Genomic DNA, 20,552 nt, shown 5'->3' with positions numbered 1-20,552 from the left:
TCAAAGAGTATTCAGGAAGCTTACTGCTTTGTTGACACATATTGGAAGATTGATAACATTTTTCCTACTTTCTCTTCCTAAAAAATCCAGTCCCCATCTTTGTATTTTTTTAAAAATTTATTTTAAAACTCATTGGCATATTAAATGTTTAAAAAAATGTAAGTTTATTTTTGCTATGTCCTGTTGGGGAAATGTCCCTTCCTGTTGCATATCTTCAACTGGAAGTGAAAGAAAATCTCTAGCTGAAGGAATTTCCCCTATTGAACAACAATCTTTATTTCAAGTGGCTCCATTCGAAGATTTTCTGACCATTCCTGTTATGGCAACAACTGTATAATTTTCCATCAATTCCTGACTTGCTGGTTCTAAACCTTCTCTACTGTATAGAAAAAAAGTTTTGGCTGTAAAAACATTTTCAAGAAGCAGCAACATGGGAGATATAGGACAGCAAATACTGTTTCCCCTGGTAGGCTATGCACACATGGAAGATTTGCATCACCCAAGACAAACATTTGTGATCGTTTTGGATGAAAATTTAGCAATTCTGCCATCACTCAGAGATCCATCCTGTTGGATGTCTGAATGACCAACAGATAATACCCAATGTGGAAGACACAGTGGGGTACTTTCTGTTTCACGTTCACTGCTTTTCCTCTCTTCCTGGAATGAACAACGGTGTCTGTACAGATCAGTTCCAGCAACACTGTACTTTTAAAAAGATACAGACTGACAATCCTCACATTTATTTATCCCTGATAATAACTACAAGTCATCTGTCTATAACGGTTTATCTCTGCAAGTTTTTGAATCTCACAGCAACAACCATGTATAATTATGAACGGCTCACACTAATACATTTTGCTTCAGGCTAACAAAATCCACAGCAAAGTGGCCAGCCGCAGCAAACTGAGAAGTGCTAGGAAAGTGCCAGATCTTGTAAAGACAAGAAGGAATTACTGATTTTCTTACTTTCTTCGATGCCAGGATTTCACGCACCTCTTGCTGGAAATCAATAAAGCGATCGTGGTAGATGGCCATGCACCACGCTTCCATGAAGTAGCTGTTGTAAAAAGAAGAAGAAATTGAGTTATCCAGTGAACCTCTCATTAACAGCTAATAAAGTATTTACCTGATTTTTTTCCCATTTTTTTTTTTTTGCTTTTATAATTTATAGCTCAGGGCCCATCAGGATCGTTTGTTCATAAAATGCCTCCCCATAACAGCATGGTCAATCAATTTTTTTAATGGATGTTCCTGATGTACAGCCAGCTCTGGTAATTACATTTAAAGTGGCTTAATTCAGAGCTGTGGCAAGGCCCAGTGAAGAATCCTGATTTTATCAGAATTTAAAAGCCTGCAGACCTGTGAGGGACCATGACTCCATTATCCAGCCTCATTTGAGAAAAGCAGATTGTAGGATTAACTGAACTGGTGCATAAACAAATTAAATTTGTGTAGACAATGACACAAATGTTGTTCAGCATTAAGGTCTAAGGATTAATATATGACAGGAAAACAGGCCATCGTGGTGTCGCAGTGCGGTGACAAGATTGCTACTCTAATGCCCAAAGTTCTTGTTTTGTCCTAGCGAGTCTCTTTATAAGCATTATAATTCATGTACAAACATGTGTGTTCTTCACTTCATAACTATAAGTTTTGTCTGTGGGTCATGCGGGCATACATTCTAAGCAACTCTGACAATGAAATATTAAGCGAACGTTGGTGTGCAAACATGAAGCTTATACTGGAGATATTTACTTTATATTCTCCTTTTAATGAATACCAGTTTTCAGTAATATTTCCTTGTAAATGGAAAAGTGTTGATCAGTATTCCGTGCAGTGTTCAAAAACAATTTTTTTTTTACTCAGTCCCTTCTGTTGTGCTTGTTGTCTGTACTCATATAAACAGCAGATTTTGCCATCAGATCATGCAGTGTACACAGATTGACAGCTGTCAAATATAGGCCAAATCCACTGCTACGTCTGGTAATGATTACTTGGACAGCAAGCTCACACATTATAGCCGAAATCCTATTCATTTTAAACAACTGTTTGCCTAAATGTGGGTGCAGCCTATGCTATCTTCTAGACAGCCATTCTCCACCAGGGTTCCTCCAGAGCATTGTTATTCAAGCCAGGGTTTTGTGAAACCCTAGAGTTCCTGCAGAGGTTGCTAAGAGTTCCTTAAACAATGAGCAATTTCTCAGGTCAGTTTAGCCAATACTAATGACCTGTAAGGATGCCATTCTTCTCACTGGCCAGCAATTTAGGAGGTATCCTTTCCACTGACCACCACACTAATATATTGTGCACTAGATATATTAATTATAGCCGTGAAGACTTGAAAGGAATTCTAATGGTTCCTTCATGTTAGAAAGGTTGGGAAAGGCTTCTCTAGAGGTTTCTAGGGGTTTTAACAGCTGGTGGTAATTAACCTTCCATGTCATTGTGCATACCTAATTGTGGGTACTAAGCCTTAGCAGAGTCACCTGCATGACACCATTGATATTTATACGTTTGTATAAGAGTGTTCTGATCATCATTGTAAGGGGAATTTAACCAATTTATGCCAAATTGCAAATGGCAAGAGTTCCCTAAAACTTAAAAATTATTTAAAGGGTTCCACTGGGGTAAACATGTTGACAAAGGTTGGTCTGGTATTTTAAATAGCCTCAAAAGCCTCCCTAATGGGGCCCATCTACAAAACCATGGCCCTGGCTGCTATGTCTTTTGATTTTTTACAATTAACTACATTTACTGGAATTGCTGTTTTAGGAACAAACATGGATTCACGCCACTATGGATTGATTGGTTTTGTTTGATGTTGGGACTGAAATAGAAAGAGGTAGTTTATTGTTTGTATAGAAACTACACATAGGACCTCTCAGCATGTGTACATGCTTAGTAGTGCAAACAATTCTTTAATGGATGGTTGCATGCAGAATATGTGAATTACATTTTTTTGTAGCTTTATTCTTTATTATTATTTCTATATGTCCATATTGCCTGGTAGCTTGGGTTGCACTTTGGTTGTGCTGCTTGTTTTTCACTATTAAAGTGGCACTAAAGTACCACTTTGAAAATTGGTGATCAGGTAGGGGTCCCTTATACAATAAGCATCAGCCAGCTGTCAAATTTTACTGCCAGGAATACCGCCAATCCTAGGTTGCCTTGCTTGTGTCGGGACTGAATATTATGTCATTCCAGCCAATCACAATGGCCAAAGATCAGAATGCAGAAGTTTAGAAGAAAGCAGATGGTGGCGCCCATGATGAAACAAAAACAGACACATATTTGCTGGATTTAGTTTTTAGGAAAAATGAACAATTTTTGTTTTTGCAAGTTGAGGATTTTAATGTCAGTTATTTTTTTGTGGAACAAAACTGAAAATTCACAAATGTTGGTGGAACTAGAGAAATAATATTTCCTATAAATTTGTGATTTTTTTTCCAGGGTAGCAATGCTACTTATCTGCAGATACAGTAAAGTGAGGATCATTGTAAAACTAGAACAGGAAGTGTGTCATGGGCAGGATCAGCAGGTAAACACGTAGTAGTAAGTACTGGCAGGCTGCAATATATTACCTTTTTATGTCCTTTTTATACACTTTAAAACAATTCTAATCTTCAGATCTGCCTAATTGTTTTTAGGGTTAGCTGAGAATTAGAAAATGTTAAATCCAAGGGATCATCATAGAAAACAGCTAGCATTTCCAGAAGCAGGTCAAAAAGGGCAACCTCAGCCTACTCAGTTCTCTCTCAAACCGTTTGTTTCTGTTGTCTGGTTTTATTTTTCATTTCAAATGAAACAATCAATGCAGTCATAATTAGATGGGTTACAAGAAGACTAAGAGCCCTTTACTGCCAAAGCGTTTTCAAATAAAAAAATACTAAATCGAAATTTTTGTTTTTACATTTTTTGGTTTTGTAATATGCAAATCGTTCTGCAATATTATAATTTGCAGAGCAATAAATATTTCCCTTAGTATAAGAGGATTAATTAATTCTGATTAGCTAAATGAAATTAATTTGAATTGGCCCAGACTCTCAATTTGTAGAGGAGACGTGTTTAATTAGGTTTCTGTTTCCAGACCTGGAGCTGCTTATTTTTCTTCCGTATCTTCAGTAGGTAATTTAAACAATATATCAAATCAGACAGATCTGTCTATTTATCACATATAACAAGCAGCTAAATACTATATAAACAATATATATATATATATATATATATAATTTTGTTTTGCTAATTTTGTTTATCAGATCTTGTGATCCAGAATGCACAACCGTGATCCCTTTTATTTTTTATACAAGTGCGGTCTAGAACCCACCTCAGTCTGTGAATGCACAAAGAAGATGCAGCAGCATCCATCTTATTATCAAAAAGGTAAGGAAGGTCAAGTTCCCCAAGGTGTTCTATCAAAAGCTGAACTCCATGCAACCTGCCAAATGCACGAATGGAAAAGATATTTTGTGTTGCCTGCCAAATGATTTGTAGTTTTGTCTCTACAAGATTTATATAGTGCTGCTATAGCATAGCCCTGTTTGGCAAACAAGGAGACCTAATTTTTCTTTTCTGCGCAGATCTGTTGCCAATTTTTTTTGCTCAACTGTCCAAGAATATTCAGATTCCATTGAACAGACCCACAAAACATTACACACATGTACAAGGTTCTTCCCTTCTAATGACTTTACAGTTGACTTTTTAATTAAAAAATGATAACATTTCTGATTGGTATACTTTATCAGTCATACACACAATAAAAAAATTGTCTTTTTAATCAATATTTACCACATCTGATACAAAATAAAAATTGAATCTTATGATCAGTTGGCTGCTAAATTTTTTCTTCAGATTTATTTCAGATCTGATAATTGAATTGAATATGAAACCACATTGGAAGTGAAAGGCTTCCCCCGAGTACTAACCCTTCACACCCCTAACCTATGACTGGACAGTAAAAGTAGAAGAAGCAGACTGATGGAGTCATCTCACTATTACTCTGCTCCCTACTATTACCGTAACAGCTCACCCCTAGTATTGCAGTAAAACGAATTGGATTTTTGTGTTGCTTGTTCCTACCCAAGTCTGGGCACAGGGGCTGCAACAGCTATCATGTCAAATTCAGATTTCAATAACTAAAAATGCATATCCTGTAATGGGAACACCCAGAATAATAAAGTACTGATCATGTGATGCAATTGGACTTTTCTCTGCTCGGATCCTGTCTATAAAGACATGTAGGAGAAGATAACATTATTGCCTATTTAAAATCTAGACCTGAACCGGGAAACATTTTGTTTGCTTAAGTAATGTGCACCATAAAAAACGTCATGTTTTTCCCTCATATACTGTAATTCTAAATTGACCAGAGTACTTGTACTAAGGAGATATTACATTGGGGGATATCTATACATCTGTAGAGATGAATATGATAGCTGCACAGAGTTATCAGCTCACCTCTTGATTTACCTTGTACTATATCAAAGTCTTTTTTTCCATTATGCCTTTCACCTTTTAAATAGCTCCCACCTATTGATAGTTTTGTAGCTGTATTCATAGCTCCAGCACAGACAGGTGTGTTGGAAGGGCAGGTGTGCTGAAAATGAACCTGTACTTTAGCTTCAATTACATCTGCAAATTGGACCTCTCTGGTGTACAATACATCCTGCTTTACAAACTAAGACAAACATACTGGAACCTGGGTCCAGTTACCCTGTCTTTTATACTCTGCAATCTCCTAATCTATTTATGTAATCCACATGTGTAACCTCTAGCTGGCAGGCACATTTCACATAGTCTATTTTTAAAATAATTTATTAAGTTACAGAGGCTTGAGAGTGCTAAACATCAGCAATGAGGTGCAAAGGTTTTGTTAATGGGTATTGGTTTGTGTCACAAATGATAACAGTGCTTCATGTACAATCAGTGTAAACAATGTTGGCTATATTGGTGATCTATGGAATGTGGCATTAATTGAATTGCAGGGTGGGGTAACATTTTATTGATAGTGTAAACAATAAACTAAAAAGAATCAGTAAGTAAACACTTATTCAGTCATTTGGTTTTCATATTACAAACATGTTCTGGAAATAGGCGTGCCATTGGTATCCAATGAAATGATGACTGTAAATTGCAAAAAAATAAAATGTATCTACAGTATAGTATTAGCAATTGCTATTTTAAAAGAACACACAACATAATGAATACAAACTTTGATGCCACTCCATATCCCTGGGGCAACCTGAGGATGCTGTGCCCAATCTTAGATATGTTTATTAGTAAAACAGCATGCTCTCTATAATCTGCAAAATGAGGTGATGTAGTTTAATATCCATGTACTATTGTTAATTTGTTAGCAAAAGTGTAACACAAATGCACAGCCACTAAAGATAACTTAGGCTTTAAAAACTTGCAACTAAGTAGATAATTCTAAATATATTATCTGTAATATCATTGTGCTTGCTCAAACATTATTGACTTTTGCATCTCCAGTCTAATAAGGCAGCTGATGAAACTGATACAAATCTCACAAATGTAAATATAATAAACAATGACTGCATTTATACATCTATTTAAATATCCATAAAATCCATTATTTAAACTTGAGATTTCTAAGGGTAATGTTAAAATGTTGGTTGGCTATTGTGAGTGTAATTGGCCCAGTTACATGAATTTGACACGTCATGTGATCAGGCTTTTCTACTTATTAAAACTGGTATGGTGAACACATACGGTTGCATTATAAATGGATCACTAAATGTTTGGGTTGGGTAAGTACTGTCCAGCACTCAGCCCTGGTAGGTGGTAAATAAACACAACTTAATCTTTATTAATTAACGAAAAAAACATCATAAAATGCAAATATATGCGAACATTGTATGCTGAGCCAAGGCAACTCTCCAATGTGCAATCCTACTCTAATGTGTGGGAGAGCTGAAGCCAGGACATACATAATAAAATATACATGGGGGGGGGGGCGGGGTAGGTTTACCTGGAGGATAACTCTTAACAAATGCCAACTCAAGTGATTATTAATTTGCATTAATTTAGCGCCAACAAATTGTGAAGCACTTTACAAATTCCATAGTCATGTTACTATCTGTACCTAAACATAGCATCATGACAACATAAAAACATCCTTATTTTGTGTGGTTATTTTAATGACCTCTTTAATGACCTAGATATTTATTTTGAAATACAGCGATTCCTCTTTCCTCGCCTAGGCAAAGTAATTGACAGATATTCCTCCTGGAATATGCACATCATATATCTAATCCCCATTTAATCCTATGTAGAATTTTTACTATATTGAATTTACTGCAAAGTATGAGTTCTGTAGGTAGGACTGAATGTAGATTGGATTGGACATGTGTGGGGCCAGTGGAAAAAATTCAGACAAGGATGAGGAGGCCACATAACCAAAATGTTGGATTGTTGACAGGTCAGTGTAAGACCTAAAAATAGACCAGTCTTTCTAATTTATGTACCTTTGAGGAACTGTATAATCATTTTCAGGTTCCACTTTTCAAAATGTTCGACCAAGCAGATCATTATTGTAGAAAGGGACAGGCGATGTCCCTTCTGCAAAAACCTTTCTTACCTGCCTGATCACTCTGTGGAACTGCCAAAAAAGCTTTGATTGTCATGCTACGGGAGATCCCAGCTTTCCCTGTTGTTTTGTGACTGAATAAACTCACATGTGCCTGCACGAGAGTTATATCATCCTGGTCTGGCCAATGAAAATGAAGGAAAAGAAGAGGGAAGAAGATGGAGTTGAACTTCGATGGAACAGGGACAGTTGAGTATAATTTAGTTCTGCGTTAAACTAAATATTTGGTGATAAAACCAAATATTGGTTTTGGCGCTAATCTCATTTCCTCATCAATGTAATAAGCCGCTCCCCTAAATAATATGTTGGCTGAAAGAAAAGACCAAGAATAGCTAGGGTTTTAGTGTGGCAAAAAGAGAATATTTTGTAAAAACAATTAGACATTTTTTTTTTTGTAAAATATGTAACACAGCGTTTTAATCGGTCATTACCATATATAAAGACATGGGAGGATGAGTAATCGCGAACTAGACAGTGATATCTCTATTAAGGCATTTAGAAAGAAAACGTTTCACAACCCAAGACTTTTCGCCTGTCGGGTTCCTCAGGATTTGACAAAGAACATTTGTTCACATTTTGGGATAAGTTGGAACCGTCATTTAAGAGATGTCACAAAGGTAAATAAATATCAATGATCACACAATGTAGTATCTGTAAAGCAGTATAGGTGAATCATGTCCCATGCAGAGTTCTGCAGACAGAGGTGCTGCTAGGTTGTGTGTCAGGAGGTCAGTAAAAAGAATGCCCCCTTACATGGGTGGCTAGAATACTACTCATAGACAACTAAAAACATCACTAGAGTCATGCAGTTGGCTCTGCCAAATGTTGTTTGAGCCGGAACTATGCAGGAACCATCAAATGGGAAGTCAATCATCCACAGTTTGAGGAACTTCCGGAGGAACCACCTGGTTGAGAATGGCTGAAACAAGTGTACCTGAACTAAAACACATTTTAATGCTGCCATAAATAAACTAGCTGCTGATATATTTTAATGAAACATTTACTGGGTTTGGTAAAAACTACAAATCCAGGTTATCTTTTTGTTAGTAAGTATTAAAATAATTGCACAACAAACCAACAGACAGCATCCTGCAAAGCTAATTGTACGATTGAATAGAGGAAATAGATGAGCGCCTTTTAAAAGAAGACAAACACGACAAGGCCTTTCACTCCAGGTCACTTCAAGACTCCAGACTAAATGAAAACTGACACCCTGTGCTTAGTGAGACTCAGTATGGAAGGGTAAAATGAGCTGCTGATAATGCGAGCACAGTAACCATGACTTCAGCATGGAGCTCATTTATGTAACAGACAATAAATGACACTTCTGTAAACCTCTCAAATAAAACCTAATGTGGCTTAGCTTAAAAATCAAACAAGAATTCCAAAGGGCAGTAGATAAAGTCTAACTATGGTCAGATTAAAGAAGCGGGCTAAAATAACATTACTGATTAGAATAAACATGGAAGGCAGAGGAAGCTAACACACTAAATAAAAGGATGCTGCAGGGACAGGTGTCTCTGGGGAGAAGAACGTAATGTCAGATGACACAGGCGACACACAAAGCCAGATGAAAAGAGAAAAATAGCAGGATGTTTAGGAATGGAAATTACCCATAAACAGTACTTTCAAAATTCTCCCCAAAGCCTTGAAGCAAACTCATTTTTGCTTTGAAGGAAAGATGCTAAATAATACAAAAGTATAATAAAATCAAACATTACATTCCAAGTCTTTATATGAATGGACAGCCGGTGCCATCACAAGCACATTGGTAGTGCCGTATGCAAACACAGAATATTCCTGTCCTTGGGTAAGACGTTCAATCACACTAAAAATGCTATGTGAATTTCTCTGCCACTATGAATTTGCAAAGGTACAATTTGTGTACAAAAATACAATAAATGGTACAAAGAAAAGTTTTGAATTACAAGAAATACTTTACCCCAGCATACTAATAAATCACAATGGGTTAAAATCTTAACCCCAATTAGTCCCAATGAGAATTTGTTAAGACCTTATGTTTAACACCCTGCTACCCTTTTGGCTTGCAAGCTGGGTTGCAAATATTTGTAGGGTTGATACCCAATAAATTTTACTATCAGATTTTTCACTGGTAAATTATTTAAACTTCTCTTTATATTTATTCTTTAGAAATCATTCAAAAAATATTCATTGTTTTTGGTGATAGCTGATTAGAAGAAACATATTTTTCTTTGAAACTAAAATAATTGTTTGAAACTTATGGTCCTTGGCCTGATAAAGCAGAGAGATTCGGTGAAACGCGTCACCATTTGGAACCAGAATGTTATTGTTTGACCTGTAAATATTTGTGGTTTTTTTGCTGTGTCAATACCCACCATTAAGGTTTTTAAACAAAAAACGATGTACTCAAATTTGGTATAATGCACACTTTTTTTTTGAAGTGAGATTTAATAAATTATGAATTTTACCTATATATAATTACGGTATTTATGTATATGACATAGAAAGCCCCATTCAGTCCTGGTGCCAATGTAATGTATTCAGATTTTTCACTGTCCTGTTTCTAGCCCTTAATCCCTTTCTATCTGGTGCATAAATTTAATGCCCCTTCTTTGTTTGAAAATAAATTGAACCTTCTTCTTGTTCCTAATCTTAGCCCCCTCCCCCACACACACACACACACCTGGCTGCCTAACTTTAACTGAATCTTGTTTCATAAATGTTGTTTAGTTGAACCAAATTACCAGCCTACAAATATATTACTTTATTAAGCAACTTTGAGGGAAACCATAAACTTCCTATTTGCTCAGGACCCCTCTATGAACTTTCTTGTATGATTTCTTGGGACACAGACTGTATTTACAGATATCACATAAAACATCACCATCTGGTAAAATCAGGACTTGTGGTGTATATATAAAATATAATTGTTTTGCATTAATGACTACAATTCCCAAGTCGCATGATCCAATTCCACCTGCCAAATAACATAAGCAAAAAGGATATGAGTATCCTACAGCTGGTCATCAAGGGTGTATGTGAGATGGTGGTACCTCCATGTGCTACAAGGAAGAGACCAATCACACAAATAAGGGTATTTATAAAGCAGTAAATCTGAAATCATCTACAATTGACTCTACCAGGTCATGTGTATTTAATGACAGCAGTTATGACCACTGAGTGTTTGGTAAAAGTCACATTTACTGCTATATATTTATATATATACGCCCCTAAGGTGTGCTTGAACTGTATAGATGTTTGTTTTATCCTAATGATTTCCCTGTTGCTGCCTGGAGGAATTAAAATGCATTCAGTCTGTTAAGGAGCTCCATATGCTGCTGGGAGTCATAGCAGCCTTGTGTTCTGCCATGGCAATGACTACACCTTCAGTTTACTTTACTGAAAGCAGCCACTCAAGCGCATTAAATTAGTATTGACATTAACCTGTGTGCCTTTCTAAGTCATCCACTTCTCCTACCATGGCCTCATCCATTCAATCAGATTAGAACTGAATATGAAAATGTGCACATCATTCCGGCTTATTGGATTAAACTGTATGAAGAACTGTACTAATATGCAAAGTGCAGGAATGATAACCAATTGGACATTTATGTAAAGTAAAATCAGATAGATTGCTGTGGGTTACTGCTCATAGCACTGTTTATATCATAATCCCATTGATATAATTTATTGTGGGAAGCAGTATGAAATGCACAGATAAAATCTAGCACAGCTAGTAAGATTTATTGTTCAGCCACTATAAAAGAAATTTAAGTTCATTTGCTTGACAGAGTCACCCAGCAGTAAATCTATGCGTCATGTTACTTAAATGGTCAGCAAATTCTAATGACATTACCCACTCTGAATATGCCAAGGAAATCGCTCCTAGATATGAATGAGTATCCAAATAACTGAATGTACAATGTATTAATATTCTTTGCCTTTAGACTGGTACTTATATTCACTGTATGCAGAGCCAACTGTCACCACTCTTCATTTCTACTATATGTGTATATTTACTATATTTAATGCGAACTAAACTAAGCAGAGAAAAAATGATAACAAGAGTTATTATTGCAAAAGTGAAAAGCCATCTCTTCTGCAATAAAATAAACTTAGCTGTCTGTTAAAGATCTTTTTCTCAATGTAAGTTGATACTGGGTATCCAGACATTGTTCCTGGATGCCAAGAATATGCAATATGCAGAATATGCCCATGTGTGAGAGTTGTATTACTGGATGAATGATCTGTCCTTTTTGCAAAAAAAAAAACCTGCCTGGTTGCATTTTTTAAATTGTTAAGTTTAGTTCTATGTTTAGTTTAGATATAATGGTATGTTGTTTTCTATTATTATTAAACAGGATTTACATAGGGCCAACATATTACGCTGCGCTCTACGCTGTACACAAGTCTGTAAAGGATAAATGAATAGTTATAGATGAGCCAAAATAATCGCCATTCCTGGAGGAAATGCTGATGCAGGCTCCCTCCAGTGCTGGTAACATAACCTATTCATTTAGTCATGTGATTTACATAAGTGGAGTCAGTGTTTGATTGGATGAACCTTCTGTTCAGCAGAGATTATGTGGTCATATTTCCAAGCTTTGGGTCACATACTAGAAATGGAGGGAGCTTGGGAAAGTACTTTGTTTGGAAACAAAGGTTTTCCATGTTTTTGATCCATCCCAGGTGGATAGCATATCAGCCAGTATGTTGAACAGATACTGCAGAGTATTATTTTCTTCGATTTTCTTGCGAATGAGACTTAAGCAAAGAAACAGGCAGAAGTCAGAAAAAGGCAGAAGATAGTCTTACAGGTCAGCCTTTAATGGGGGCAGATGACCATGAACAGTCAGGCCAGCAGGAGCAGAATATGTAGAGTGGTCAGGCGGGCAAGGTCACAACCGTAACCTGGATTGGGAAACATGGAGACAGGTACCAGCTTCAATACCCTTGACATGCTGCCAAAAGCCTTACTACTGCACATAGATGTATCCTGTAACCTGTGCAGAGTCCAGCTATAAGTCAGATGCTGCCATCCAGTCGGTGGTGCATATATGCAAGTCCAAGACCTGTGCAAGGAAGCTATGCATGCTTATTGATTATAGCAAAAGCACACCCACACCAATGAGAGTTTGGTGCTGATTGAAACTTTAGGAAGATATACCTAGTAGAGTTAGGACCTTTTTGATAAATACAGAAGGAAGTATATTTTGAATTAAACACATACATCTCTATAAAGAAATTAATATATTGATTTGTGTTCTTATCAACCAACAGTCATTAGAGCATGCAAGGGGTCTTAGGGTGTTGACGTGGAGTTGCACTTGTTTGGTCAAAGAACAGGCATTTGCATTGTTCAGAATGCTCTACAATCTAATGTCTAATCTACTAAAAACACAGTGCATTGTATGGTCCTCCTTACTGAGACATGCATTACAAAATAGGTTATATAAAACATGCCCCTATGTGCCTGCCTGCTAGCTTTTACCCCTATGTATATTCCATATGAAATGTCCTTTAAGACTCTTTTCTTCTATCAATCATCATACAGGAAGATTCAGAACATTATTTTATACTGGGAAGTTCTGTAATGTCCTCCTCTTTGATTAGAGTCATTTTGATTGCATTATGTTATCTTGAAAATGCCTGCAATTTGTTACCTCCCAAGTTGCTATCTATGTGTTCTCCTCTGGTGTTTAGGATGATGGACCTTAATACTATCTAGTGCAGTCTTTGGATACTTTTTAGTTCAGCATCTCCTCATAAGAGATCATTTATGTGCAGCCCATAGTGAAGAGATTTTTGCCTCTTGTAATCTTAGCACTAGAGGTGTTTAGGACATTTATTTTAAGATAGCATTTCCACATAGACTAATGTGCAGTGATGTACCAATTACAGTCTTTGACCTTTGCAGAGATTTCACAAAACATTAATGATGTCATGGCTCTTTTCTTTGTGCCGACAACCCAAATGTTCAAAGATTTGGCTTGGAAAAAAAGCAATCTTGTGGTGCGCATGAACATGAAAAACCAAAAGTTATTGAGTCCTCCACTTTCTTTATATAGTGTGTATATATGTATACTCATACACACACATATACTATATATATATGTATATGTATATATATATATATATATATATATATATATATATAAATCATTATTATCCACTCAAAGAGACAAAGACTCAAAAGTTCTGTAAAATACTTTACACATAAAAACGTGCCCCATTTATTCATACAGTATATACTTATACTATATATACCTTTTTTAATAGGCCATGCCTCTGCAAAAAAGAGTTTCATGCCTATTAGGATGCCTTATAAGGTGACCATACACTGCACAAAGTTTTTCAATCTGAATAAAGGTCCATTATTACTAAAGGAATAGGGCTGGTAAAGTTAAAGTTCTCTAAGCACAGAGATGTACATAAACTGTGCTTACTTTGGGAAAAACTTGAACACCATTTGCTCAGTACTTCACAAAGGTTTTTAGCTAATTTAGCAAAAGCCTAGATAAATTTTAAAATTTTTTAGAAAGTCTTTCCAGAAAAGTGAAGAATAAAAAAGTCAAATTCTGTAGTGGGGGGAAGCTAATTATTGCCCATGGTTTTAGAATAGGAACAAAGTATGATGGTAAGATGTTCACACATTTAACAGTGTGTGCAAGAAAAAAAAAAGAAGAAAAACCTGTATGGATAATAAAACTATTAATAGTATATAAATTTACTGCTGTCAGCCACTTCCTACCTCCTTGTATTCAGGAAGCACCTTGGTGCCATGTGTCTAGTGACACGGACTAATATTGCACCTCAAGCAGCAGACATAAAATAATTTCTTTTGAGTGTTTATAATATGCTTCGGGTATTAAATGATGTGACTTTTATTGCCATTTACAAATCCCAGAACCAAAAGTCGTTTAAATCATGGCTAATGGTGTCATCATAAACCCTTGATCTTGCGATTAATACTTGCTCTTTAATTTATATTCCATAGATCAGAGCAGAATAATTCAGTTACTTCAGTAATTATCCAAAGACCATTAGGGCTTGCACTGTATTAACTGCTCATTCTCTCTACTATGTCTTGGTATCGCTTTGGTAATTTTCCACTCCTTGTGGAGAATTTTTCTTTGCACATTCAAAATGCTTTTTAATGGACTAACACAGCGTAGATTTATATAAAAAATACTGGTAGGACACAGACTAATTTAAGATTTAAGGATAACATCAGCAGCTTGTAAAGTCTCAGACAATGCTTTTAAAAGACCACCAACAGTGAGGAGATAGAAGCAGGAAACTCATTGCCATATGTCACACTCTTGTCTTAGCCTGCAATAAAATTTATTGGGATGCACTGAGCAGATAACACAGAAAAAAAAGGTTAAAGGTGGTTACTGTCGGTGGTAAAAAATTTTTTATAATTTAACTTAAAGAGATTGCTTTTGTGGGTATAACATTGAATTATACACATTTCCATTCTGTTCAGGATGCCACAAACCACAACCAATCCATTCTATTTTACACTCAGCATACACCATAAAAGCACAGATAAACAATACGAATAAGCAGGACTTTGTTTTATAACACAGTGCAAAATGTTGTACAAAGAAAGCATACTTCTAATTAGTTTCTATTAATACCCATAATATAGACCCTAACCCTAAATAGACCCATATAGTTTAATAAAGTGCTATGCTTATTAACATAACAAATACCATTGCTACCTATTTTTCTCATTGTTGGTAATTTTTTCCAGCCCCCTTGCAACTACTTCTTGTCTTAATGCATGTGCTCCTGTAGCAGCTACTTGTCTTTCCTTGGGGCTGAAACTACAGCAGAAGATATCTACCAGTTATAGAATCTATGTGGTAATGTTCCAAGTATTGCAAAAAAACGGAGGACAGGGAAAAAGCATTGTCACACCATTACAGTCCAACTATATATGGATGGTGGTCAGTGGTCTACAACAACAGTTATCAGTACTGATATTTAGGTCCTAGAAATTTAGTTATGTTTGATCTTCCAGTAATTGTGGTGTTTATGGTCTAGGTGTTTTGGAAGACTTTGCAGAAATTGTACAAGCTTTATAGATAGAAAAAAAATTATTCTCCACAGTTACAAAAACCATTGCTGAACAATGTGAGCTGTCATTACCAGAGCCTGATTTGCTTATTTTCCTTTTACTAAATATGCTATTACATTTCCTTCTATTTTGAATAGAAGGGCACTTGCATAAGGTTTCTCTTTAAACCACAAATACCTGTTGATGTCATCAGTAAAATTCTCCAATGTAGCCCCCTGTAATGCGGCAACAATGTGGCAACAATTCTGCACTGCTCCCGAATTCAGGGCACTCTTACCAATATTTTGTAGGCTGTACTTGCTTGCATTACAGTGAGATGAAAAAAAAATGTTGCAGGGGCATGGCCATCCCCGTTGCAACTGATGATTTGCTAATAGCTTGTCCATCAACACATGGTTTCTTTGGCTTGTATATCCCATAGTAACCAGATTAGGTACTTGTTTTTTCCATCATACAAGATTCTTTAGCTGTAGTATATATTGAAAAGTGAAAAATATTTCTGTTTGTTGTGGACAAAGTGTGTCATTATTGGAGATTTCCTTTCATTTCATTATACAGTCACTAAGACCAATAGAAAAGAGATTTCCCCAGTGAGGGCACAGATAGCAATAAATGATTGCTTTATAAAAAAACACTGATTCAACATTTTGGAAAGCCAACATTTCAGGACCATGCAGAAAAGGACCTTGCACGGCCCTGAAACATTGGCTTTTTAACTTGATGTGACAGTGCTTTTATAATAAAGCAATAATCCTGTACATTGGAATGCTGGTGACTTTGTTTTCTCTTTCCATGAATTCTACATGGGACCATTGATGGTTATCACTTCAAGCACCCTTCCTCTACGGTCTGTTTGCTGTAGTGTAGGAGTGTATTTCTATAAAGGATATTGCTAGCAATAAATACTCCACAGTAGTTTCAACACTACCCTACTCTTTATAAAAAATGTTCTGGCTGTAGATCTACATTCATTTTATTATAAATTCTTGTTAAAGTATTTTGTATGCTTTTTCAGAATTCAGGATACACATATGATGTTTTAATGAGATAATTGCCCTGATTTATTAAAGTTACATTTTTATCAGTAAAGCTGGGTGATCCAGCAAACCTGGAATGGATTTCTTAAAAATTCATTTGGTATTTGTAAGCAAATGTTTTCAATCCTGGACCCCAGATCCATTCCAGCTTTGCTGGATCACCCAGATTCACTGTTGAAAGTGTATCCTAATGTCTTTATGAGCAAACATACCTTTCCATGTCAAGCTCTGTTTTCCTTGTATGTTATACCTGTGTATTGCAACCTTTTAATAAACAATTTGAATGCATTTTTCAAACTTTTTAAAGCCATATAGTGCAATGTCCTATTTTAGTTTTTTTTTCCTTTGTTACACCTGGAGATCCAAAATATCTTTCAGTTCTTTTCCTGATAAAGGTTGACAACTCCAAAAGGTAAATGATCTAATCCACAGCATTATCACACTTTTCTGTTTGTAAAAGGCAAAGGATGTGTAGTGTCAAAATAAATCTTTTTACCCAGCACCAATGTCAACACTGTGTACTAAATAGGAGGAAGTTCACGCAGCGGCTGCATCATGACCAGCCCCACACCTCCTACTTGCCTATTTGCAGAAGCAGTGAATTTTTATCAATGCTGGAAACTTTACTTGACATTATTGAACAATACTGATAGTGGTGTTCCTAGCCCTTTTACTGTCTGCCTACTGCTGCACTTCCAAAAGTTTAAGAGAACAGTCACATTACCTGACTTAAAATGACCAGACAAGATAATAGTACATAATAACAATAATTTGATCATTTTAAATATGCCTCTTCTTCCCCATGCCACCTATTGTTGGCTCAATTTAAACTGTAGATCATAACTATAATTAATACTTTGCAACATTTGAGTAGTTCTGAATCAGAAAAAACTCAGCTTCTAAGATGTAACAGAGATTTGGATACTTTCCTCTGTTCGAGTATTGCTGTTGGAATTATCGAAGTTATTGAACATGTTAGATACCAGATTCTTTTTTCCAAAGAACCTCAGTGAAAACGTTAGTAATAATACCAGCTCCTTGTTTAAAATGATGCCAGACTTTTTAGCTAAACTGGAGTTTGTGGTATCATTCTGTTTTAAAAAGCTATGAAATACCCAGGTCATGCAATCCTCATAGCAAATGATTTCTGCTTCCACATATCACAATTGTTTTATCCTCCTGTAAGCCCCAACCTTTTGAGTTTACATAAATGCTCTCAATATTGTTATCCTTATGAAGAACAATCTATTTCCACCACAATTTACGCTTCCCTCTGCAAATTTGTTCCAGCGTCTAAATTAGCCGTCTAGTCTCCTCGCTGGAGCAGCAAAACGACAGAGGAAATGAAATAAATAACGTGAAATATCTGAAATCATCTTAAGTTGTCAAGCGATTTTTATTGATTTAGTTCCAAGAGACAGAATTAGTAGTTTCAAGCCTGGCTGCTATTTAATTCCAGTACAAAAGAAACATGCTCAATCTCTTGCTTGCCTTCATATATTCCTCCTCTGCTATTCTGCTGCTGGCTTCATAAAAAGCACACCTATTTACCTCTAATTAGACTGCAAAGTGTACTGTGTTGCATTAGTCCCACTCAGCTGTTCAGTCAATACCATAGTCATTCCCATTTTCCAGTGTTTGGCTGAAAAAAACTCTCCCACTATTTGAAGGGGCGAACAATAAGAACAAGATGATACATCTTTTATGTAATTGTGGATCTATTTATCCTGGGTACATTCCAGAGGCAGGTAGATTTTGTTTTTTTTGTTTTTTTAACAAATGATGTGCTTTTTTAATGTGAACATAGCATATGCATCTCACATCCAGTAAAATCTGATTAGTAATTATTATTGTGTAAAATCTTTTGTTAAACACATTTATTTTTTTCCACAATCCTTAAAAAAATACTCATATTATACAGGATCTGAAACCATTCTTCTGCCCTAATGTCTCTATTAGCCATTATTGGTTTAGCATTTATTATAATTATCTCATTACACATGCAATTTTATCTTGGCATCTCATTAAAATTGCCATAATTATTTAATCACTTTTAGCCTGATGCAAACAATGGTCCATATAAATTGGGTCTAAGTGAAAAGGCCAGGGGGTCAAAACATTAGCTGCGCTGTTACTTGGTCTGTAAATATCATCTTCGGAGCGCTGCCTGCCCGGGTGAGTGCCGCTACAAGATTATAAGCGGTTAATGTGAACACAAGAGGCAAGGACTGAAAAATACAGATGGGTCCATTTCATGTCTGAATCCACCTCAATTACTTCCCCTAAATGCAAGTCCCATTCTTGTGCTAGGCAATGTTCTCTTCAGTACAAATGGCATGTTATTATCTATTTCGCTATAGGAATTACAAACGAGACTAATGAATATCCCATAGTATGAAAATGATGGCTGAATAATTGCGTTGGGTATAGCTGATGTCATCCTAGCTTACTAAAGATATGAGCTGATGAGTAACAAAAAAAGATAAAAAACATAAGATTATAGAAAAATATTCAAATTGTTTTCTTTGTTGTAGCAAAACATACAAAAGTTTTTTAATGCCAAAGCAAGTTTAACAGCATCCATAGACATTTGAGGATCATCAGCCAATTAAGCAGTTTTCCATGACTCAAGGGAAAGATACGCAGCAACATACCCCCAAAAATGCAGGATCTCGCCAAAATATCTAGTTGGGTTAAATTTTTTGCCTTTTTTTGCTCAAAGCCTATTTTGCATAGGACGGTGTCACATTGTACACTATATATATATATATATATATATATATATATATATGTATTGTATACATATATGTTGTGTATACATATATATAAAAGGTATCAGACTACAAAAAACATTGATCTTCAATCTCCAGAGTTACTAACTGAGGTAGGGTGTCAAAAACATATGTAACTGATTGAGGAATACACTTGCAGTGACAGTAAATAATAACAAACACACCCAAGTGTCAAAGTTCTACTTTGAAAATACCTGTAACCTCCAAAGCAACCATTCTCAACCAGGGTTTCGTGGGACCACTACAAGATGCTAGGGGTTCTCTGACCTGTGGTTTAGTGGCCTCTCATTTGCTTCCTGCCTTGTTCCAGGGCTAATATCAGGGTCAGCTGCAGGACACAAATAACTGTTTTAGATACTTGTAAGTGTGGCATTCTTACCACTATTGTAAACAGGGACATGCATCACACTGACCACCAATTATTGGTTTACCAGGGGTTCTCTTATTACTAATTATTATTATTAGTTCCTATGAGTTAAAAAGGTTGAGAAAGGCTGCTCCTAAATTCATTAGAGCAGCAACTTCTACAGTGCAAATAAGTAAAGAAAAGAATCACTGAGGTTTTAGCTGGCCGGCTAGTCACATCTGGACTACAGGAACATCCTCCTCTCTGGTATTCCACTAACCCAACTTTCTCCTCTACACACATCATGAATGCTGCAGCCAGACTCATCCATCCCTTCCAACACTGCTCTTCTGCTGGCTCTCTATGTAGTTTTCTTCATTGGCTTCCATTTGAGCTTAGAATCAAATTCAAGCTCCTGTGCTTTGCCTTCAAATCCCTACACAGTTCTTGTCCCACTTACATTTCTGACTTTTCTAGGGCTTCCCTAACTCTCTGAAATGGTCTTCCTCATCCTATTCAGTTTGCTCCTACTTTCTGCACATTTAAAAGAGCACTCAAAACCCATTTTTTCAAACTTGCCTACCCGCCTTCTTCTGTCTCTTAAAACTCTCACTACTTCCCACCAGTCCATATCTCCTTTCCTAGTGTGTGGTACTTCCCCTACCTCCTAGATTGTAAGCTCTTCTGGGCTGGGTCCTCT

The 20,552-nt window shown here is 36.2% G+C and overlaps 1 protein-coding gene across 1 annotated transcript in view; it reads right to left on the bottom strand.

The window, feature by feature from the left end:
- Nucleotides 1-20,552, bottom strand: part of CFAP61 (cilia and flagella associated protein 61) — a 137,196-nt gene that overhangs the window by 5,407 nt on the left and 111,237 nt on the right. Inside the window, exon 26 of the mRNA XM_072410264.1 lies at nt 970-1,060. Within this exon, the coding sequence (XP_072266365.1) occupies nt 970-1,060 (91 nt within the window). The remainder of the gene's footprint in view (nt 1-969; nt 1,061-20,552) is intronic.

This window comes from Pyxicephalus adspersus, chromosome 4 (genome assembly GCF_032062135.1).
Source record: "Pyxicephalus adspersus chromosome 4, UCB_Pads_2.0, whole genome shotgun sequence".
NCBI classification, from domain to species: Eukaryota; Metazoa; Chordata; class Amphibia; order Anura; family Pyxicephalidae; genus Pyxicephalus; species Pyxicephalus adspersus.
The sequence above is the reverse complement of the archived record's forward strand: the minus strand, read 5'-3'. Positions and strand labels throughout refer to the sequence as shown.